Genomic DNA, 25,547 nt, shown 5'->3' with positions numbered 1-25,547 from the left:
GTAGTGAAGGCAGCAGAGGATCAAGTAGGTAAAAAGACGAGGGCTAGTAGAAATCCTTGGGTAACAAAAGAAATATTGGATTTAATTGATGAAAGGAGAAAATATAAAAATGCAGTAAATGAAGCAGGCAAAAAGGAATACGAACGTCTCAAAAATGAGATCGACAGGAAGTGCAAAACGGCTAAGCAGGCATGGCTAGAGGACAATTGTACAGATGTAGAGGCTTATCTCACTAGAGGTAAGATAAATACTGCCTACAGGAAAATTAAAGAGACCTTTGGAGATAAGAGAACCTCTTGTATGAACATCAAGAGCTCAGATGGAAACCCAGTTCTAAGCAAAGAAGGGAAAGCAGAAAGGTGGAAGGAGTATATAGAGGGTCTATACAAGGGTGATGTACTTGAGGACAATATTATGGAAATGGAAGAGGATGTAGATGAAGATGAAATGGGAGATACGATACTGCATGAAGAGTTTGACAGAGCACTGAAAGACCTGAGTCAAAACAAGGCCCCGGGAGTAGACAACATTCCATTAGAACTACTGACGGCCTTGGGAGAGCCTGTCCTGACAAAACTCTACCATCTGGTGAGCAAGATGTATGAAACAGGCGAAATACCCTCAGACTTCAAGAAGAATATAATAATTCCAATCCCAAAGAAAGCAGCTGTTGACAGATGTGAAAATTACCGAACAATCAGTTTAATAAGCCACAACTGGAAAATAGTAACACGAATTCTTTACAGACGAATGGAAAAACTTGTAGAAGCCAACCTCGGGGAAGATCAGTTTGGATTTCATAGAAATACTGGAATGCGTGAGGCAATACTGACCTTATGACTTATCTTAGAAGAAAGATTAAGGAAAGGCAAACCTACGTTTCTAGCATTTGTAGACTTAGAGAAAGCTTTTGACAATGTTGACTGGAATACTCTCTTTCAAATTCTAAAGGTGGCAGGGGTAAAACACAGGGAGCGAAAGGCTATTTACAATTTGTACAGAAACCAGATGGCAGTTATAAGAGTCGAAGGGCATGAAAGGGAGGCAGTGGTCGGGAAGGGAGTGAGACAGGGTTGTAGCCTCTCCCCGATGTTATTCAATCTGTATATTGAGCAAGCAGTAAAGGAAACAAAAGAAAAATTCGGAGTAAGTATTAAAATCCATGGAGAAGAAATAAAAACTTTGAGGTTTGCCGATGACATTGTAATTCTGTCAGAGACAGCAAAGGACTTGGAAGAGCAGTTGAACGGAATGGATGGTGTCTTGAAGGGAGGATATAAGATGAACATCAACAAAAGCAAAACGAGGATAATGGAATGTAGTCGAATTAAGTCGGGTGATGTTGAGAGTATTAGATTAGGAAATGAGACACTTAAAGTAGTAAAGGAGTTTTGCTATTTGGGCAGCAAAATAACTGATGATGGTCAAAGTAGAGAGGATATAAAATGTAGACTGGCAATGGCAAGGAAAGCGTTTCTGAAGAAGAGAAATTTGTTAACATCGAGTATAGATTTAAGTGTCAGGAAGTCATTTCTAAAAGTATTTGTATGGAGTGTAGCCATGTATGGAAGTGAAACATGGATGGTAAATAGTTTGGACAAGAAGAGAATAGAAGCTTTCAAAATGTGGTGCTACAGAAGAATGCTGAAGATTAGATGGGTAGATCACATAACTAATGAGGAAGTACTGAATAGGTTTGGGGAGACGAGATGTTTGTGGCACAACTTGACCAGAAGAAGGGATCGGTGGGTAGGACATGTTCTGAGGCATCAAGGGACCACCAATTTAGTATTGGAGGGCAGCGTGGAGGGTAAAAATCGTAGGGGGAGACCAAGAGATGAATACACTAAGCAGATTCAGAAGGATGTAGGTTGCAGTAGGTACTGGGAGATGAAGAAGGTTGCACAGGATAGGGTAGCATGGAGAGCTGCATCAAACCAGTCTCAGGACTGAAGATCACAACAACAACAACAACACTCCATCTATTGAAATCTTATCCAAGCAATAGGTTACAACTTGTATATGCAAATAAGCAGAGGTCAGAAATACTCCGTATAGAAAGAGGAATACCCCAAGGCTCTGTTCTTGGACCTTTTCTGTTCATTGTCTATGTTAATGACTTCTCGAATTACATACTGTGTAAGAACATACTTGCTGTAGTCCATAATAACTATAACTACTTAAGCATAAAATTTTTCAATAAGTTACCATGCTCAGCTCGTACAGTACCACTAAATAAATATAAGAATTCATTGCAAACCTGGCTAAAAACAACGAATTCTATACAACTGAAGAATACTTAGAAACTAATAATCAAAATATATGTTTTACCTAAGTTATGAAGAAAATGGTATAAGCTAGTTACTTACTGTGATTCTTTTCTTATATGTGTATTTAATTATTGTATAAAACATTGTTTTACATAATGCTGAAGAAAAGGTCTTTAGTTCCTTTTCTCCCCTTTCTGTAACTATTTGAATATCGTACTGAAACTAAAACCCTCTGTAAACTTTGACAAAGTCAATTGTATGAAAAATACTGAAAGGCTAATAAAAATATTCTATTCTATTCTAAAAAGAGAATGTTTTCTGAGCTCAAACATAAAGAGGTAACTTGAACAGAATGACCTCCTCCATGCCAAACAGCATGATTTGCAAAAACATCGATCATGTGAAACCCAACTCACACTTTTCTTACGTGACATACTGAAAGCTTTGGATCAAGGCAGCCGGGTAGGTGCAGTATTTCTTGATTTCCAAAAAGCATTTGACTCAATATCACACCTACACTTATTGTCAAAAGTATGATCATTGGGGCATGAAGTGAAATTTGTGACTGGCTTGAGGACTTTTTGGTAGTGAAGACACAGCATGTTATCATGGAGGGAGAGTCATATTTGGATGTAAGAGTAACTTGGATACACCCTTGGGAGGTGTGTTGGGACTTGTGCTATTCATGTTGGATATTATTGACCTTGCACACAATATTAATGGTAAAATCAGGCTTTTTGCAGATGATGCAGTTATCTATAATGATGTACTTTTGAAGGAAGCTGCATAAATACTCAGTCAGATCTTGATAAGATTTCAAAGTTATGCAAAGATTGGCAACTTGCTTTAAATGTTCAGGAATGTAAACCTGTGCACTTCACAAAATGCAACAAAAAAAAAAAAAAAAAAAAAAAAAAACTAGTATCATATAACTATAATATGGAACTGGCCAGTTCATAGAAATGCTTGGGACACAGGCTCAGTTGTGAGTAAAGCAGGTAGTAGACCTCAATTTAAAGGTAAAATACAGGGGAAGTGCACTCAACAAAGGAGATTGCAAATCGCTTGTGCAACTGGTTCTAAAATATTGCTCAGGTGTGTGGAACCCAAACCAGATAGGACCACAGGGCGTACAAAATGTATACAGAGAAGGGCAACACAAATGGAAGGTTTGTTTGATCCATGGGAGAGAGTCATAGAGATACTAAAGGAACTGAACTGGAAGACTCTTGAAGATAGATGTAAACTATCCTGAGAAAGTCTATAAATAAAGTTTCAGGAACCAGCTTTAAATGATGACTCTAGGAATGTACTACAACACTCTACATATTGCTCACATAGAGATTGTGAGGATAAGATGAATAATTACTGCACACACAGAGACATTCAAAGAATTATTCTTCCTATGCTCCATATGTGAATGGAATGGGAGAAACCCTAATAACTGATACAATGGGACATACGCTCTGCTAAGCATCTCACGGTGGTTTGCAGAGTATAGCTGTACATGCAGAATATCATATAACTGTGTAAGTCAGATTAAAACTGTGTGCCGGACCAGGAAACAAACCCAGGATCTTTGGCTTTTGGTGGCAAATGCTCAGGTGGTAGAGAATGTGTCGATAAAGGCATAGGTTCTCTGTTCATCTCCTGTTCTTGCACATTGTTTTAATCTTCCAGGAAGTTTCATATCAGTGCACACTCTGTTACAGAGTGCAAATCCATATAAGCTTGTTGAACAGAATGTTAATAAATCCTCAAACATGTAAGTTGGTCACTTTTGAGCACTGTAGGTTGTGGACAGATGGTACCACATACTTGTATGACTGTACAGCACTGATGTAGGTGACGGCAGTGAAGTGTATTTCTGGCAGGCACTTGTATGGAATCAGCATAGTAAAATGGGATGATGTGAAGTCATGGCAGAAAGGATGTATCATGTTTGGATATGACCACACCATGAATGAAATTGCCCAATTTGTTGAAGCAGTAATGCAGACTGTCCAACACGACTACAAGTAATGGTGCATAGCCATTTTTTACGTATTAATGTTGAGTACCTGTGGGCATTCTCATCTTCTAAGATCACAACAGCTGTGTTCAAAGGGCTGCACACATTATCCCTAGTTTGGTGAACACTTGGACATGCTCCTGCATTTTGAGTGGCCCACTAAATTGCCCAGTCGTAATCCCATCAACAATGTCCTTGGCTGTTTGGAACAGGAGCTGAAGCAAAGCAGTGAGTATCCCTGCAGTTCCACTCTGCAGGACATAATCATCAATGAGTGGTTTCTGCTGAAGAACTTTGTGTAATTGAGGCTGTTATCAAGGCTAGAGGTAGACATACACAGTATTAGCATGATGTCTTTTGGGGTGAGGAGTGGAGGGGGACGCAGATAAGTCTGTAGTTTTTCATGTCTTGTGTGTTATCTTTCTTGTCAACTACATAAATTATAGCATTGTTCCAGTTTGGGGAAGTGTTTTCCTCCAAAGACAGTCTCAAAATAATTTTGCAACTTCCTTCTGAATTACTTTGCCTCCAGCTTTAATAAGGAGTGAATGATGCATGCAAACAGATGCACTTCAAAATACAGTCACTAAAGCAATTTTTAGAAGGAGGGACACTCATTGAGCAGAAAAAGTTAAGGAGCTACTACGGCAAGAAGACTGTAAAACACTGAAGTCTGTATGCACTTTGCAAATGACCAAAGTATTCACTATCACTTAAGCCCAAGGAGAAATAATAAATGGTCACAAGCTCGTTTCGTATGTGGCAGTGCATCACAGAAATATTGAAAATCCTTTTCTGGTGTGTGCTTAAAAAGAGACGTCAGCTGTTCCATAAAAACCTCCAAACGTTTGTGCACCATTATTAAGTAATGGATCTAGGAATATAGTGTATAGAATTTAAATAGCTGGTATTAAATCAAGAATCCCAACTTATACTACATTGCTGCTGTTAGTAGTATCTCCCATAGGCACTGCAAAGAGAAGTTCAGGCTAATGAAAATGCAAATAGATGCATTTCAGCAGCAATGCTGCTCAGACTTCATGCAGGAGTGGAACAGGAAAAATCACTACTACAATGTTGTACAATGGGTAATATCCTCTACCACTTACTTAGAGGTTTGCAGAGTACAGATGTAGATCAACTATTGTCATTCATTGTTCATCATCACAATATCATCAGAGTGAACAGATTGCAGCATTCAAAATGTATTTGGATAAACATATTAATGATGAAGTTATAATTAGTATAATAGAAGGAAACATTCCACGTGGGAAAAATTATATATAAAAACAAAGATGAGGTGACTTACCGAACGAAAGCGCTGGCAGGTCGATAGACACACAAACAAACACAAACATTGTTTGTGTGTCTATCGACCTGCCAGCGCTTTCATTCGGTAAGTCACCTCATCTTTGTTTTTATATATAATGAAGTTATAATTACATAGATTGAAGTGGGTGAAAATCTTGGCATGAATAAACACATTTAAAAAGTGATTGGTTGCTGTATTCCCCCAAATAATTTAATCCATGACCACTGTGTTTAATCACCAGGTTAGTGGCTAAATTAATTAATTCTTACTTTTCCTATTTTTTGCATTAAAATCCTCAATTATCATTTTAATACTTGCAAAAATGTAATTAAGGACTCCCTTGTTAACCCTTATTAGAACTACCTTTTACCACACTTTGAAATAAACTGAACTATGTGTAAAACTTTTGAAGTTTAGTTTAATTATGAGTTCTGTCACAAATAATGAAAAGTAAAAGAAAGAAATTATGAATTATTATTCATGTAAAGCAAGTAATTCTGTAGTTAAGAGTTTTTTTTCATGTCCTCCGATATCTCGTGTCAGTGCACATAGTGTTTCTGGAAATAAAAGACCATAATGGGGATTAACTGAATCTATAAACAGGATCCAATTTCACATTTTAATTGAAACCGGTATCTCAAGACATACACAAGAACTCCAAAAAAATTTGTTCAGATTAGATTTGATTAGATTAATACTAGTTCCATGGATCATGAATACAATATTTCGTAATGATGTGGAATGAGTCGAATTTTCTAATACATGACATAATTAGGTTAATTTAACAACATACTTAAGTTAATATAACAACTTTATTTTTTTGTGTTTTTTGCTTTTCTTTTTTATTTTTTTTTTAAATATTTTTTTTTCTTAATTTATATCTAAAAATTCTTCTATGGAGTAGAAGGAGTTGTCAATCAGAAATTCTTTTAATTTCTTCTTAAATACTTGTTGGTTATCTGTCAGACTTTTGATACTATTTGGTAAGTGACCAAAGACTTTAGTGCCAGTATAATTCACCCCTTTCTGTGCCAAAGTTAGATTTAATCTTGAATAGTGAAGATCATCCTTTGTCCTAGTATTGTAGTTATGCACACTGCTATTACTTTTGAATTGGGTTTGGTTGTTAATAACAAATTTCATAAGAGAGTATATATACTGAGAAGCTACTGTGAATATCCCTAGATCCTTAAATAAATGTCTGCAGGATGATCTTGGGTGGACTCTAGCTATTATTCTGATTACACACTTTTGTGCAATAAATACTTTATTCCTCAGTGATGAATTCCCCCAAAATATGATGCCATATGAAAGCAATGAGTGAAAATAGGCGTAGTAAGCTAATTTACTAAGATGTTTATCACCAAAATTTGCAATGACCCTTATTGCATAAGTAGCTGAACTCAAACGTTTCAGCAGATCATCAATGTGTTTCTTCCAATTTAATCTCTCATCAATGGACAAATCTAAAAATTTGGAATATTCTACCTTAGCTATATGCTTCTGATTAAGGTCTATATTTATTAATGGCGTCATACCATTCCCTGTACGGAACTGTATGTACTGTGTCTTATCAAAATTCAGTGAGAGTCCGTTTACAAGGAACCACTTAGTAATTTTCTGAAAGACAGTATTGACAATTTCATCAGTTGATTCTTGTTTGTCAGGTGTGATTACTATACTTGTATCATCAGCAAAGTGAACTAACTTTGCCTCTTCATGAATATAGAATGGCAAGTCATTAATATATAATAAGAACAACAAAGGACCCAAGACTGACCCATTTGTGCACTGTCCCACTCACGCCACAATACTTGAGCTTGTCTAGCAGAATTTCATGATTTACACAATCAAAAGCCTTTGAGAGATCACAAAAAATCCCAATGGGTGGTGTTCGGTTATTCAGATCATTCAAAATTTGACTGGTGAAAGCATATATGGCATTTTCTGTTGAAAAACCTTTCTGGAAACCAAACTGACATTTTGTTAGTACTTCATTTTTACAGATATGTGAAGCTACTCTTGAATACATTACTTTCTCAAAAATTTTGGATAAAGCTGTTAGAAGGGAGATTGGACGGTAATTGTTGACATCAGATCAATCCCCCTTTTTATGCAAAGGTATAACAATAGCATATTTCAGTCTATCAGGGAAAATGCCCTGTTCCAGAGAGCTATTACACAGGTGGCTGAGAATCTTACTTATCTGTTGAGAACAAGCTTTTAGTATTTTGCTGGAAATGCCATCAATTCCATGTGAGATTTTGCTTTTAAGCAAGTTTATTATTTTCCTAATTTCAGAGGGAGAAGTGGGTGAGATTTCAATTGTATCAAATTGCGTAGGTATGGCCTCTTCCATTAACAGCCTAGCATCTTCTAATGAACACCTGGATCCTACAATATCCACAACATTTAGAAAATGATTATTAAAAATATTTTCAACTTCTGACTTTTTGTTTGTAAAGTTTTCATTCAATTTGATGGTAATACTGTCTTCCTCTGCTCTTGGTTGACCTGTTTCTCTTTTAATAATATTCCAAATTGTTTTAATTTTATTATCAGAGTTGCTGATTTCAGACATGATACACATACTCCTGGATTTTTTAATAACTTTTCTTAATATAACACAGTAGTTTTTATAATTTTTGATAGTTTCTGGGTCACTACTCTTTCTTGCTGTCAGATACATTTCCCTTTTCCGGTTAAGATATTTTTATACCCTTAGTAAGCCATGGTTTGTTACAAGGTTTCTTACGAGTATATTTAACTATTTTCTTGGGGAAGCAGTCTTCAAATGCATTTACAAAAATGTCATGAAATAAATTATATTTTAAATTGGCATCTGGTTCACGGTACACCTCATCCCAGTCTAACTGCTGTAGGCTTTCCCTGAAATTTGCAATTGTTAAATCATTGACTGAACGTACTACTTTGGAGGACTGTTTAGTATTGCTGAATGGAGCTATGTCATATATTGTAACTAGCTGTGCACCATGATCAGAAAGACCATTCTCAACAGGCTGAGTATTTATGTGGTTACACTTATCTTGGTCTATAAAGAAGTTATCTATCAGTGAGCTGCTATCCTTTACCACCCGAGTAGGAAAATCAATAACGGGTGTCAAATTGAAAGAACCGAGTAATACTTCAAGGTCATTTTTCCTATTACCCTCTTTCAGAGAATCTACATTGAAGTCCCCACAAATAATAATTTGCTTCCCCCTGTCTGACAGATAGCACAACAAGGAGTCCAAATTTTTCAGAAATAGATGAAAATTTCCTGATGGGGACCTATATACATTACAATTATAAAAGTGCCTTTATTTAATTTAAGCTCACAGGCACATGCTTCTATATGTTTCTCTACACAAAACTTTTTTGTTTCTATACTTTTTGCACAATGATAACTTTTGACATATATGGCAACTCAACTCCTCCTTTCTCCATATTTTCTCTCATTACATGTGCAGAGAGCTTATATCCACTTACATTTACCTTATCCATATCAGTAACAATGTGATGCTCAGACAGGCATAGTATATCTATTTCATTCTCAGCTTCTAAATCTTCTAAACAAACCAGAAGCTCATCTACTTTATTCTTTAAACTCCCAATATTTTGATGAAATATACTTACATTATTTTTAATTATACTTTTATGAGAACCTTTCCTTATTCTAACATTTGCAGTACTCTCCTGTCTGAATTTCTCATTGTGCTTAGGCCTAGTTCCTATACCAGTGGTCACATGGTGTTCAGAGAGGCAGATTATGTCAACTGGGTTGGGTGACTTTAATTCATCAATGCAATTACCTAGGACTGAGATACAACTTGGTGGAGATAAAATTTCTGGTGATTGGTGAAAATTTATAATTGATAGCTGTGATTGGTGATCCAATGTGCTAGAATTGTGCTGTTTAATTTATTTCCTAAACTGAAGATTTGTTTCAATCCTGACCTCTCGTAGAACTTGACATCTTTCTGTCTTACCTATCCTAAAAAAAGGTGCTGCTCCAACACCTGTAACCACTGGTATTTTACCATTCATGGCAGTGCCTCCCCCCCTTAAATTTCCTGCTATTACCCCAGCCAGTTTCCCCTTCCCTTTCCTGTTGAGATGTAGGCCGTGCCTGGTATAGTCCCACCTACTGAGATAATCAACAGGAACCACACCAATATGAGCCCCCGCACCCGACCCAAGCAGCCATTCCAACTCCAAATTAACTCTCCCAACAGAAGAGTTCAAATGAGGCCGGTCATGGCGTCTCAGGACAGATACAAATTCAACATTGGTGTGTCTCGATGCCGACGCAATCTTTACCAGGTCACACTCTATACTGTACCCAGGATCTCTGTCAATGCTGTTCCCTGGCCCTCCCACAATAACCACGGTGTCTTCCCTGGTAAATCCTTTACAGAGTGAACCTAAATCCTCTGTCACCTGATCCAGACTAGCACTTGGTTTGAAAAAATTTGTGACCTGGTATTCTGGTCCTAATTCCTCCTGCAGAAGTTGGCCTACACCTCTGGCATGAGAACTGCCTAACAACAAAACTTTCTTCCTTTTCGATGACTTTCCTACATTCTTTTTCAATTTCCTATTGAAAGTTTGTTGTGTCCTGTCTACACCTACCTCTGCTTGAGGCTCATCAGTTTCTAACTGAAGCAACAGGTCAAACTTATTTTTGACATTCACCACAAAACTGTCAGACTTAGTTCTAGGCCTGTTCCTTCTGCTACCTGTTGCCACTTCCCACCTCTCTTTGCCCTTCTCCCTCCTTAACCTGTCCAGATCTTCCCTAGCCTGATCTAGCTCAGCCTGAAGGGCAGCAATTTTCCCCTCCTGTTCCACTATCTTCCTATCTCTGCTGCAAATCCTACATAACCACTGATGAGCCTGATCCACTTTCCCAACACCCACGCCACTGCAGTCCCCCCAGTGAAAAAAACTACTACATCCATCACACCAAACCCCGGAACTAACAATTCTACGGCAAGTCAGGCACTTCTTACTCATGGCAAAAATAATACTTTAGCTAGAATAAATCAATTAAATTACCGAAAATCAAAAAAGACGTTACAAGAATTAAGCCTATTCACAAATGTATATAAGCAAGTTTCTGATTTAAAATTCGGCTGTTTTTCTGAGATCTGTATTAAAACAATGAAGGTATACGCTGTTTATTATATATTTCACTCGATGGAATGAAAAAAAGGACAATTAAACGAGATACTTTAACTTTGATTCTCCAAAAACGTTACGAGAATTAGGCCTATAAACAAATGTATATAGGCAAGTCTCTGATATAAAGTTACGCTGTTTTTCTCAAATCTGTATTACAACAATGAAGTTATACGCTATTTACGGTAGTTTACTTATTTGTTACCGAGAAACTAGTTAAATTACCGTGAAACAAGAAACAAACACGTTTACAAAATTTAAGCCTAAGCGCGACTTCGCGAAGTTACGATCTTTTCGTGTTTTCTGAAAAAATACGCAAAGAAAAGTCAAACCTTTAATGGCAAGACTAAACGATACACTAATGCACGTATTTAATTTGTTGTCGGCCTTAAACTAAATTATATTCCTGTCTAAATCACTGTACTTTCTGGAAATTCTTTCTGCCGTCACTTACTCGGCGGCCATCTTGGCTATTTAATGACAGCATATTGGTCTGTCCTGCTCCAGTTGGTTCTTGAATCAGTACTTGGTAAGTGAATGTTTCTCAAAGTAATGTAAATGACAGGGATTAAATCATTTAATGTTTTGTGTAAACAAGAAATTTAACTGATTCTGAGTCTTGCCTACTCACAGAAAATTGGTTCAGTAATAGAGATAATATGAAGATCCATGATTAATTAAAATAGTTTCATCTGGAATTGTATTGATCTGAATACTCCCAATCACACAAGAAAGGCTAGCATAGTAGCATCACTGTAGATAGTTATACCAAGTTTATTTATTTATTTTATTATCCATCTTTAGGCATTAAAAATTGCAATTGATGTCGTCTTTTGTGTACATATACAGTTTACATAACTAACAGAAATGGTGTAATATATTGTAGATCATTATTGTCTAATAAGATACAAAAATTTGTCCTTGATGCTGCACAAGGTATTTGCATTATATTTACATGTATAAGTTTAATCTAAGTGAAACTATATTAGTACCGGTACTTAAGATCATCTTTAGTGCACATTGTAAACTCTTCTATTGTATAAAAAAACTTTTTCTGTAAGCCATTTCTTTGTGACACTTTTAAACTCATTGAGTGACACATTATGTTCCTCTATTGGCAACATGTTAAATAGTTTTACTCCAATGTACCTGTAACTATCTTGTGTTTTCTTTAGCCTAGCAACTGGGATGTCAATTTACTGTTTTATATGTGTGTCATGGTGATGGATAGATTGTCATAGTTTGTGACTGTGTTGGTTTTCTTTTGTGTGTATCAGACAACTTAGTATAAAGAGAGCTGCAACTGTTAGTATTTTTAGATTTTTGAAATATGGTCTACAAGACTCATTATTTCTGACTCCATGGATGCATCTGACTGCCTTCTTTTGCCAAACAAAGTGGCATATGTTAAATGGGTCTGGAAAAAGGCATAGTACGCATTGAGTAATAACTTACCACTAACACATGGCCTTAGTTTACCTAACAAATATGTCACACGTGCTAACTTAGTACAAATATAATCGTTATGACTCTTCCATGTTAATTTTGAGTCAAGATAGAGCCCAAGTAGTTTAGCTGAAACACAATCAATCTTATCACTCTTAACAAAAAGGCTAAAAAGAATATTTACAGTTATATCATAATTTATATGCAAGTCATTGAGTTGGAACCACTTAATGGATGCTCTGAGATGAGCCTCACTTTCCTCATTTAATTTTCCTAAATCTTTCCCTGCTGTAGCAAAAGTTGTGTCATCTGCATAGAGTGTGGATTTACATAATATGGTGCTGGGCAAGTCATTTACATATATTTTAAAAAGTAAAGGTCCAAACACAGAGCCTTGTGGTACACCCTGCATGAGATCCAAGACATTTGACCTCATATTGTTAAAATGCACAATTTATTTTCTGTTGCTCTGGTAGGATCTGATCAGAGATAGTTCTGAGCCTCTAATACCTTAGTAGTGCAGTTTTTCTAGTAGTATCCTGTGACTGACAGTCAAATGCCTTGCTGAGGTCCACAAGGGGGGCATTAACTGATAATTCTGATTCGAATGATGACAGTATATATGAAACAACATCTTCAACTGCTTTTGCCATTGACAGACCAGACCTGAAGCCATACTGAGAGTCACTGAGAATAAAAATCACAGACAGATGTTGACTGATTTTGAGCTATATGCAGTATTCCACTACTTTTGATATGATGGGTACAAGGGAGATTGGACGGTAATTATTAGGACAAGACTTGTCACCTTTCTTGTGCAGTGGAGTAACAACTGCCATTTTTAAGGATGAAGGGAAACAGCCACTGACAAACATCTGGTTCATAAGAGAACAGATTGGATGTGCTATTACATCTGCTATTTTTTTAATTACAAAATTAGAGAGACCATAAATGTCTTCTGATTTTGAGTAACTTAATTTTGCTATTGCAGTTTTAATATCTGTTACTTTTACTTCTTTCCATTTAAACACAGGAACCATATCCCCAAAATTTTGTAGAAATGAATTTATATTATTTGAGGTATGGTTGTTGTCACATTTATGGATATGTTCATTTGCAGCACTGTTATTCATACTGGCAGCATTAATGAAGAAGGTGTTGAAATCATCCGGTCTGATACAAACATCACATGAGTTATTTTTGTTAACATCCTTATTTCTACCCAGATGAGTCTTGATAACAGTCCAGGCTGCTTTGCATTTAGTTTGGGACTTATTAATATAATCATCATTTGCCTTGCACTTGGTTAACCTAATTTCTGCCTTGTATTTGTTCATCAAACTTATGTAGTTTGCTTTTTTGGCTTCACTATTTTTTGATTTGTCATAGGAAATCATTAATAGAGTTCTGAGCCTGTGTAGGTCAGGTGTGAACCAGTTATGCACTGATGTGAGACCATGTTTCCTCAAAGTTCCGTTATTTTTTCTCATTACTTTAGGGCAACAAGTTTTAAATGTATCTGACAATGCACTAATGAATAATGTAAATGCTTTTTCAATATGATTACTTTCCAGCAGAATGTCATCTTTATTTGTGTTCTGTAGTTATCAACGTTCTCTTCATTCACAAGCCTAATGTACTTAACTTTCTGGCAGATTTCTCATTCCTAATGTACTTAATTTTATTGGAGACAGATGCTGGCTCTTTTGTTATCAATTTTAACAAAATGCCTTTATGGTCTGATAAAAAATGAGTATTGAGTAGCCCTAGTTCATACCGATTTGTCTCAACATTTGTGATTACATTATCATGGCAGGCAGACTGTCTTTTTGGGCTTTCATTAATGCAGTGCAGGGCATGTGATCTTAGCATATCCAGAAGATTAAGTTCTTTAGGTGTGTTCTGCCTTATATCAATATTTATGTCACCAAAAATTAAAATCCTATATTGAGGCCACTTATCGAGGTATAGTAACAGTTTCTGTAAGGCCTGTGCAAATACTTCAACATCATTATCAGGTGTACGGTATACAGACACAATTATGATTTTTAACATGGGCAGTAACATTGCTGCTGTTTCCAGTACATTTTCTATACAGTAATCATTAATGCTAAGGGTGCTGTAATCCAAGACTACTGACATATATAGAGGCTCCCCCATAGTTGTGTGCTGGTCTACAATAACCTGTTAGTAAATCAAAGCTTGGGGGTACATATAACTGCAGTTGGTCTTCACTTAACCAGTGTTTATTGATACATAATATCATATTCTTGTTCACTCCTAACAAAAAACTCAAGTCATCAGTTTTGTTTCTTAATGACCTGATATTTATATGTACAAACAATAGAGTCATCCTCACAAAGGGGTAGGTCTGGATTCCTCTGTAGCAGTATATCAGTTTGTTCACTTTGCTTGTACGTTCTTCTGTCACTTGTTGATTGTGTTCTTACATCTCTGGCTAGTTTCTTGATCGTGTTGGATCCAGATGATGACGAGATGATTTCCCTGGTGCCATCCATAAAAAATCACTGCTCCTCTGTGGAACTTTCCTCACTCTAGAAGATGCGTGTACAGTAGCTTGTTTGTTTTCACTCATGTCTTGCGTACTTGCTTTTCTCACTTTTACAGCTTGATTGCTTACACTCACTGGCTGAACACTTACATTTAAATCATCTGCTCTTTGAATGTTCTTATACACTGACTGAAAACTTCCTTTTAACTGGCCCATTTGACCTGGCGATGACAACATGACATTTATATGTGTAGATGATGTGCTGACAGTTCCTGGATACTTTTTTCTTTGCTGGGAAGTGGACCGGATTATGGTTTCACTTCTGTTTATATGTGTAGTTGGTGCTCTGACAGCTTCTGGTGACTTTCTTCTCTGCTGAGAAGTGGACTGGATAACAGTGTCACTTCTGTTTATCATATGAACACCCTGTCCCAAAACTGGTGTCATCATACGACTGCAGTTTACTGAGGAGGTAGCTACCTTTGTCAATGTTGCCCTCCATGTGCACCTAGCAGAAGTAGTGATAGTTTTGCATACTTTCTGTTTTCCTTCTGCGTTGAGATGCATCCCATGTTTTGTGTAGTCTTCTCTATGTAGAAGTTGGTTCAAGTCGATTACAGTGATGTTTGTACATGGAGATGCCAGGTCCATTATAATACAGTTAAGATTGTACACCATATAGTTGTTTTCTGGCTTATCATATCTGTATGGGATTGTACACAGTAGCAGCCTAGTATGACACTTTCTTGAAATCAATCTTTGTACACTCATTTTAAAAACAGCTGTGCTTCTGTTACTGTCATTAAAACCTGCAATAATTACCACTAAGTCATCCAAAGTGAAGCCCCTGGAGAGTTCGACTGCTTCCCTTACAACATTTCCAAAGCATGCATTTGGTTTTACTACCCCTGACGTGCCGTAATTGAAAGATGCATTTAAGAGTGACGCACACCCACGCCCATGACTATCAGATAACAGCAGTATATTGTTTTTATGCTTGATCTGAATCATTTGACTACCAGTAACTGTTTTTGTGCAGTTGAAGGACGTTCCACTCCATTCTGTTGTGCCTTTTTTTGCAGCAGTATTGTTTTTTGGCGGAATATTGACACTAATGGTTGCTGGTTTCAAATTGTGCACTCTAGGAATATTAGTTACTGTATTTTGTTTTGAATTAGAAAGAAGAGTGTGAGTGTTACGTATTCCAGGTTTACTCTGTACGTATTTTTCCAGTAATGCATCATATTGATGTTGGAGAAGTTGAAACTCGTCGAATATCATCGAGATAACTTCGTCTTTACTGTTAAACGTTTGACCTTTTCTTTGTCTAAGCATCTTTGACATAGCCAGATTTTTTGCTTTTCGCTAACATTTGTACAGCTGTAATGATAAACAGTCCTGCATTTAATGCACGAAACACCTTTAAACACACGTATATTGCAATAGCAGTAGTTAATTTCTATCAGTTCCTTAGTTGGACATGTTCGATCTTGTAACGAAATGGACGCTGAGCACATGGCTTCATTAACAGAGTTTACTGCATTTATGCTTCTTTTTTCTGCAACATTAGCAATTATATAATACAGGCAAGATTCAAGGTCGCTTCAGGATGTTCATTTACCACATGTGCATATATGTTATTATCATAATTAGTTAGGAAGTTATTGTTTCCTTAATTTTTAGTTAATATTCTTCTGTAATAATGTATATAAATGAAAAGTTTAGATTGAATGTTCGATAGTAGAGAATTAGGAATAGTCAGTCTGGATCCATGCCCGAAGGGAAGGGTAGCTCAATAGCAACACACAAATGTGTAGTTATCAAGTGAAGTAGACCAAGATGGTAGAATTAGTAAAATCTCTGTTGCTAGGTAATATTTACAACTGGCTTTAAATTTCCTAAATAGCAGAGTCTCATGTAATAATTAGAAATAATTAAAATTAAATTATCAGAGACTACAACTTATTCAGGGTTATAAGACAGCAATAGAGAAAAGTACTATTAAATGGTTGCATGTTAAGAATAGCAAATGGCTGAGGGATTGGAAATATGGGACTAGCATTCATGCTATAAATTGCCTTCCACTTGTGACAACAAACACAAACAACTACATTTACTATACAAACAAATACATTTACTTTTGCACATGTTTGACAGGAGGATATTCATATGTATTGAAAATACTGACTCTGTACTTTGTAGATACATACCTCCAAATTTACTACAGTGGCATTTGAAAGGATAGGATCTTCATTATTTTCAAGTATATGTTCTAGCCGCAATAGTACTGTATTATTTTTCCATGGTTCCAAAGTTAGAATGTGAATGTTTTCTGGTACATTTTGGAAGACTCCTGAGAACTGGAATGGAACATCTCAAATGAGCCATAACTAAATATGTGCCAGTTTTATATATAATTTAAATTCAAGTTTCACACATTGTTTACATATCACTATTACTATTATTATTATTATTATTATTATTATTATTATCATCATTATCATCTTTCCTCGGACACAACATTACAAAATTACACACTGTAGTTACACACGAGGAAAAACATAATAAATTAATGTAATGTATTGAGTTGATAATAGAACCAAAGAACCTACAGTCTGAATAGCTGTTTTATAAGCTTGGAGGATCATACATAGCACAGGAGTCACACAGAGCTTCCAACAGTTAAATGCTGTGGACATTGTTGGACCTCATGAATATCATCAAACACAATTTTTGTAAAGAATGGTAGCTAGGGATCAATACAAGAATGTCAAAGGGAAATGCGATGCCAACCACAACTTGCCATGTAAAGAGGAACTTTGTGAATGTGATGAACTTCAGTACACATGGTACTTTGTCTGTTGGAAGTAAGTAGTTATAAAGCAAAAATCTCTGTTGCCAGGTAATATTTACAACTGGCTTTAAATTTCCTACATAGCAGAGTCTCATGTAATAATTAGATATAATTTAAATCAAATTATCAGAGACTACAACTGATTCAGGGTTATAAGACACTCATTTAAGGTTTTTCTTCACAGAGGTCACTGACATGTAGCCAAACCAACAATGACCACAGCATTTAACTGTTCTTTTTCTCAATTTCTGCTACTATTCCTTTTCTAACTTTTGGGGCCTCTTTTCCCAGAAAAATAATACATGATACTGATTGAAGCAGATCATAGGTATCCTGTTACAAGGCATTCTAAACATTCACTTGTAATGATATTTAATGATTCAAAAAACTACAGACAGTATGCAAACAGTCAGTAATTCAAGAAAAGGGTCTCATAAACAAACAATATTATGAAAAGGATAGATTTCTACTTATTTTAGAGATGACATGTTGAGCTGCAAACAGGCACAACAAAAAGACTGTTATGCACTTGAGCTTTCAGCAAAAGCCTTTTTCAGAAAGGAAAAAATTCACACACACACACACACACACACACACACACACACACACACAATCACACAAGCAAGCCAGCACACACACAAATGGCTGCTATCTCTGCCCACATATGCTTTTAATAGGTATAATTTATACTATTCCTCCTCCCTCCTCTTTCCTCCTCCCTCCTCTTTGTCCCCCCCTCTTCCTCCCTCTGTCTGTCCACCACATCCTCCCACTTCATCCTGTCAATCTACTCCTTCCCACTCTGTCTATCTCTTCATCACCTCGCCCCCCTCTCTTTGTCCATTTCCTCCACCCCTCTCTCTAACCAATCTCCCTCTGACCATTTCCTCTACCCCCTCTCCCTTTCCAGCTCTGCCTCCCCCTCTTCCCTTTCCAGCTGTTCACTATCTCTCAACAGCTCCCACCTGCTTCAAGCATCTCCCCCTCATCCTCCTTCTCTCTCTCCATTTTATCCTCACTCCCCCCCTCTCTCTCCATTTTATCCTCCCCTCACTCTCTCTGTCCCCTCCTATATCCATCTCAACCTGTCCCCACCCACTCTCATCAGCCATGTAGCCCCTGCAGTACAATTCATCAAATCAGATTGATACCTTCCCATAACACACCTGTCATGCAGGGCAGGCTAGACATCAGTGACTTAAAAATCATTTATTTGCCCCTGACGTAGAGGTCGCCATGCAAAACAAGTCAATAAAGCGGGCCAATACTATTTCAACAGATCACACCTGTCATGCAGGGCTGCTACATGTCAGGGGCTGGCATTTGATTTGGAAGACCGATACTGTTCCCACACAACATCCCCTTAGTGCAGGACAGCCTATACATTAGGGGCTGGAAAAACACCTTTTTGCCTGTATCTCCCCTTCTACTGGAGCTATGAGGTTGTATACCCAATGTGCTGATAATCATGAGACCTGCTGTTTCTGTGCCATATTGGTTGAAATCAATCGAGGGGTTTGGGAGGAGCTCCTGGACATACACACATACACTTTGTTTGCTTGTGTCTGTATATGTGCGGGTGGATATGTGTGTGTGTGTGCGAGTGTATACCTGTTGCTTTTTCCCCCTAAGGTAAGTCTTTCCGCTCCCGGGATTGGAATGACTCCTTACCCTCTCCCTAAAAACCCACATCCTTTTGTCTTTCCCTCTCCTTCCATCTCTCCTGATGAAGCAACTGTGGGTTACGAAATCTTGATATTTGTGTGTGTGTTTGTGTATTTTTTATTGTGTCTATCTACCAGCACTTTCCCGTTAGCAAGTCACAGCATTTTTTAATATATACACTTTGTTTTGTATACATAACGAAGAATTACTAACAGATTGCTTTGTATACATATATTAGGAGTAAAACCACTCTTAGGAAAAAGCCACTGATATTCCTCTTGAACATTCCAACTACAGTATTTATCTAATACTATGTACTAAGCATTTATGTAAGTTTACTCTTTTCAAAAATAGCTGATCCAACTCAGAGAAAAAGCAGTGGTCATAAGAGTTAAAACTTCAATGCTATCAGTATTGTAAAATGCTTCAATCTATTGTGCAGAAAGCAAAAGCACATGAAATATGATCACAAAATACAGCAATACGAGAATAAAGCTAAAATACTTGAGAATACCACCAAACAATAAACAATCAAGAATTGTGATGAAAATTAAGTAGAGTTACCAGAAAGTAGTTCTTTCAGAAATGATTCAAACAAAATGAAATAATTGACATTCAGATTAAATGCTTACTCTACTGCAGTGGTACTGAATTATAAACAAACAAATATACATAGTGATTATAATTAAAGTTAAACTTTCAAAACGCTGTAGAAATAACACCACTGGTCAGAATGATGTCAAATTGCGATGGAATATTATCGGGAAGGGGGAAAACATGTGGCAAATGAAAAAAAAAATAGTGTGAAAATTGATCAATAGATTGCACTGTATGTGTCAGAATATGCAGAAAACACCGGGTACACGGCTTTTCCTCCTGTTGCATCTGTGACGTTCTCCATGACTGTCTCAATGCAGGATCACGCTCTGCTAGTAAAGCTGCATTACAAGAATGATGACTGTGTACACGTCACTCTGCAGAGGTTCTGGACACTGAAGGGTTTGAAAAATGGCATCGGTTCGATGATTGCCGTGGGTCTGGAGAAAATGATTTGTAAATTTGAAAAGATGGGTCCTTTTGGTGTGCAACATGCTATTGGGAGAATACAAATTGATTCAATGTCAGTTGAAGCAGTGGTCACAGCAATGCAGGAGGAGATGAGTGGTGGTGTGCAAACGTGTAGTGTACAGAGAATTGCCCGAACATTGGACGTACCCACGAGCACAGTGTGTAAAATCCTATGAAACATCCCTCTTTACTATCCATTCAAAGTTACCCATGTTCTCAAGTTGCTTCCTGTTGACGTGCCAGCAAGAGAGACTTTTGCTTTAGAATTTCGTGCTTGCATGGAAGTGGGCGATGATTGGCCGTGGAAGATTTTTCAGTCAGATGAAGCCCTCTTTCATGTGACAGGATATGTCAATACACAGAATTGTTGAATATGGGCAACAGAAAAGCCACACGCAAATCAACCAGTACCACTTCATCTTCAAAATGCCTGTGTGTGGTGTGGGCTTATGGCATCATTTATCATAGGACCATATTTTTTCAAAGAGACAGGTGCTTCTGGTCTTGTTACCTGTACCGTCACTGCCAAGTGCTATGAGTGTCTTTTGTGAAACCACATCATCTCTCCAACAGTGTGGATGTGTGGATGGGATCATTTTTATGCAAGATGGTGCACCTCTGCACACTGCAAATCCGGTTAAGCAGCTGCTGAAGCACCATTTTGGAAATGCTACAGTTAGCAGTGGCCATTTACCTACAGCATGGCCATCCCTATCACCTGATCTTAATCCATGTGACTTCTGGCTGTGGGGCCATCTGAAAGATGATGTGTTCAGTGTTCTGTTTGCAGAAATAACTGCATTGAAGGCATGCATTGCACAACACATTCTGAATTCCCATTAGTTTTTAATCACACCCCATATTAGGTCACAAAATTTTAGTTTTTATACTCTGGTACTGTAAATTACTATTTACTGATTAACTTCATGTATTGTAAAAGATGATTTGTTTAAAATCACTGTGTATTGTGTAACACTGTGTATTGCAAAAGATGATGTATTGTAAATCATTGTGTGTTATGTAACATTATGTACACAAGGTGCAAACTATTATATGTATTTACTGTATAAACCATTATATGTATGTATCTTCTAGACTGTAGACTTAATGATGTGTCCTATGTTACAATTACATATCTATATAAAAGCTAATTTATAGGACCAATAAAATCATAGTGACAGTAAGTAATGTTCTCAGAGCTGTTAACATTGCAGCAGGAGCATATGTCTCATTTTAGTGAAAACTTTTCCTGTGAGAACAACCACGAGTAACTAACCTAGCTTTATAACTACTAATCTACATCTACCTCTACATTGATACTATGAAAGCCACTGTATAGTGTGAGGCAGTGCGTACCCTGTACCACTACTAGTCTTTTCCTTTTCTGTATCATTTGCAAATAGAGCGAGGGAAAAACGACTATCTATATGCCTCCATATGAGCCCTATATCTCAGATCTTATGTTCATGGTCCTTACATGCAATGGACATTGGCAGCAGTAGAACTATTTGATGGTCAGCTTAAAATGCCGGTTCCCTAAATTTTCTCAGTAGTGTTTCTCTAAAAGAATGTTGTCTTCGCTACAGGGATTCCCATTTGAGTTACCAAAACATCTCCATAACACTTAAAGTGTTGCTCAAACCTACCGGTAACAAATCTAGATGCCCGCCCATGAATTGCTTCATTGCCTTCCTTCAATCTGACCTGTACAGATCCCAAATTCTCAAGCAGTAATCAAGAATAAGTCCCACCTGTGTCCTGTATGTGGTCCCCTGTACAGGTGAACCGCTCTTTCCTATCATTCTCCCAATAAACCAAAGTTGACCATTCAGCTGCTTGTTCCACTTCATATCACTTTGAAATGTTATGCCCAGATATTTAAACGCTATAACCAAAGATTACAGGTTTGTTCTTCCTACTCATCCGCATGTTGCATACATCATCACATTTCACTTTAAAAACCCACTTAGTGTCAGCACCTTCTTGTTTTTAGTTCATTCACATAGTGTCCACGTCATGTGGTTATTTATTGTTCACATCTCTTCTACTACAGGGTGAATGCTCTGCTGAAGATGTCCCTGAAAGTGTCTGCAGTGTGCAATGTCTCAATGTGCAATTCTGCATGTAGTGCAAATATAGTACCATCTTCCATCAATGCTGGTCATTTTATTTTTCTTACACTTGTGCAGATTTCATGAGATTTCATGTCTTCAGCACCATTATCACTTGATATGGAGTCATTTCTGTTGTCATTGACATTTTCTTCATCAATGTTAACTCCATCATTTATGTATTCTGGCAATCACTTTTCCAGAAAGTCATAAACATTTTACACAATCAGACACTTTCAGCTTCTGCAACTCTGGTATTGCACCATGCCACATAGTAGCAGGAACCATCATTTTTAATGCACACGTTGGTGTTCTGTTTATTAAGTAAACTGAAGTCTGTACTGTTTCTGACCAAAAAGATTTTATTGTTCAACAACATGCAGCTAGCTTTCTTTTTAGTGTTTCTACAGTTGGAACCACATGATTACCCTAACGATGGTGAAAGAAATGGATGAGCAAAATTCAGGATGAGGCACTGCTTCCTTTGTGTGGACATGAATTGAGTGTGTTGGTGCTGACTGGAAGCAAGCAGTGGGTAAGGTAACCTTGACTGAATCAGACTTTTATTCAGGTTTGTACAGAGGTACAGTCTCCATTGGAGGGGCAGCCATTAACCACAAGATGATTTGATGAGTTGCCACCATCAGCACATACGTCAGGACAGCGGCTTGCGTATGCAGCATCACCCGGTGACGTCAGCGGGACAGAGTAACTGGCAGAGACTGCACACCGCAGCTGATGGGTGGCAGCCCTGCCAAGGCTTCTGGCCTGCTTTGAGCCATGGAATACAGCACAGGGATGGTCAACACACTGTAGTCCCCAACATGGTTGATGTCAAAGGTATCTTCCTGCCCTGAGCAGGGATGAGTGACAGCGAATTCAATGAGGAACTGAGTGCAGCAACAGGGTAGCCAGGCAGCTACCTGTTTGGATTCAAACACACATCTCACCAGGGAGGTAGGTGCACTCAGGAGGTGACTCCATGCCATGAAGATCACAGAAAGTCAGTATATAATCTTATGCTCAAGCAGATGCTTGCAGCTTTTGGAGCCTAAATGTAGAATAGGTGACAGGCTGCATCTCCGTGTACTACAAATGGTCTTCATCTTGAAGTTAGAGGCTCGCTCTGGCAGCATAGCTCAGTGTCATGTTATACACTACTGGCCATTAAAATTGCTACACCAAGAAGAAATTCAGATGATAAAAGGGTACTCATTGGACAAATATATTATACTAGAACTGACATGTGATTACATTTTCACGCAATTTGGGTGCATAGATCCTGAGAAGTCAGTACCCAGAACAACCACCTCTGGCCGTAATAACGGCCTTGATACGCCTGGGCATTGAGTCAAACAGAGCTTGGATGGCGTGTGCAGGTACAGCTGCCCATGCAGCTTCAACACGATACCACAGTTCATAAACAGTAGTGACTGGTGTATTGTGACAAGCCAGTCGCTCAGCCACCATTGACCAGACTTTTCAGTTGGTGAGAGATCTGGAGAATGTGCTGGCCAGGGCAGCATTCGAACATTTTCTGTACTCAGAAAGGCCCATACAGGACCTGCAACATGCAGTCGTCAATTATCCTGTTGAAATGTAGGGTTCCACAGGGATCGAATGAAGGGTAGAGCCACGGGTCATAACACATCTGAAATGTAACGTCCACTGTTCAAAGTGCCATCAATGCGAACAAGAGGTGACTGAAATGTGTAACCAGTGGCACCCCATACCGTCATGCCAAGTGATACGTCAGTAAGGCGATGACGAATACACGCTTCCAATGTGCATTCACCGCGATGTCACCAAACACGGATGTGACCATCATGATGCTGTAAACAGAACCTGGATTCATCCGAAAAAATGACGTTTTGCCATTCGCGCAGCCAGGTTCGTCGCTGAGTACACCATCACAGGTGCTCCTGTCTGTGATGCAGCATCAAGGGTAACCGCAGCCATGGTCTCCGAGCTGATAGCCCACGCTGCAAACATCATCGAACTGTTCGTGCAGATGGTTGTTGTCTTGGAAACGTCTCCATTTTTTGAGTCAGCGATCAAGATGTGGCTGCATGATCCGTTACAGCCATGTGGATAAGATGCCTGTCATCTCGACTGCTAGTGATCCAAGGCCATTGGGATCCAGCATGGCGTTCCGTATTACCCTCCTGAACCCGCCGATTCCATATTCTGCTAACAGTCATTGAATCTCGACCAATGAGAGCAGCAATGCCTTGATACGATAAACTGCAATCGCAATACGCTACAATCCGACCTTTATCAAAGTCGGAAACGTGATGGTACGCATTTCTCCTCCTTACTCGAGACATCACAACAACGTTTCACCAGGCAACACTGGTCAACTGCTGTTTGCGTATGAGAAATCCATTGGAAACCATGTCAGCACGTTGTAGGTGTCGCCATCGGCGCCAACCTTGTGTGAATGCTCTGAAAAGCTAATCATTTGCGTATCACAGCATCTTCTTCCTGTCGGTTAAATTTCACGTCTGTAGCACGTCATCTTCATGGTGTATCGATTTTAATGGCCAGTAGTGTATCTTGGTACTTCCTGAGGACATGGAAACACAGTGAGACAGAGTCTGATTAAGTACTTATATGAACCAGGTCAGTTAGTGTTTTCCTTCCACCAATATTTTAGAGTGGAAATCAAAACAAGTTAGCATACTCACTCACCACTATCATGTAACAGTGACTTCACTTGCCCCATTTTTTTCATCTAGTCAGCTGTTATGTCAACTCTGTTACAGCTGAGAGATGTCTGAACTTCACTTTTCAGAAGTGCTGACAGGTGTATTTTGCATTGTCAGCACACTGAATAAGAACTCTTTCACTCAGTTTTGTTGAGGTGTATCTCATCATTAGTTCATACTGGAATCCCTTCTGTTTAAAGAAGCTTTCATGTTGTTTGACAAGTATTCACTGCCAACTGCTAATCCTCAAATTGAAAAGCATAGTATCCATAGCTTCATACTGTTTATCATATTCCAGTATTTCTGATTTATTATTTGACAAATATTCACTGCCATTATAGTGGAAGCTGCTAATCCCCAAATTGGAAAGCACATTAGCTATAGTTTCATACAGTTTGACATATTCCAG

The 25,547-nt window shown here is 37.9% G+C and overlaps 1 protein-coding gene across 1 annotated transcript in view; it reads right to left on the bottom strand.

Moving 5' to 3' along the window:
- Positions 1-25,547, bottom strand: part of LOC124779336 (lysosomal alpha-mannosidase-like) — a 209,239-nt gene that overhangs the window by 12,959 nt on the left and 170,733 nt on the right. The window contains exon 15 of the mRNA XM_047253705.1: positions 16,943-17,092. Coding sequence (XP_047109661.1) covers positions 16,943-17,092 — 150 coding nt within the window. The remainder of the gene's footprint in view (positions 1-16,942; positions 17,093-25,547) is intronic.

This window comes from Schistocerca piceifrons, chromosome 1 (genome assembly GCF_021461385.2).
Source record: "Schistocerca piceifrons isolate TAMUIC-IGC-003096 chromosome 1, iqSchPice1.1, whole genome shotgun sequence".
Taxonomy (NCBI): Eukaryota; Metazoa; Arthropoda; class Insecta; order Orthoptera; family Acrididae; genus Schistocerca; species Schistocerca piceifrons.
The sequence above is the reverse complement of the archived record's forward strand: the minus strand, read 5'-3'. Positions and strand labels throughout refer to the sequence as shown.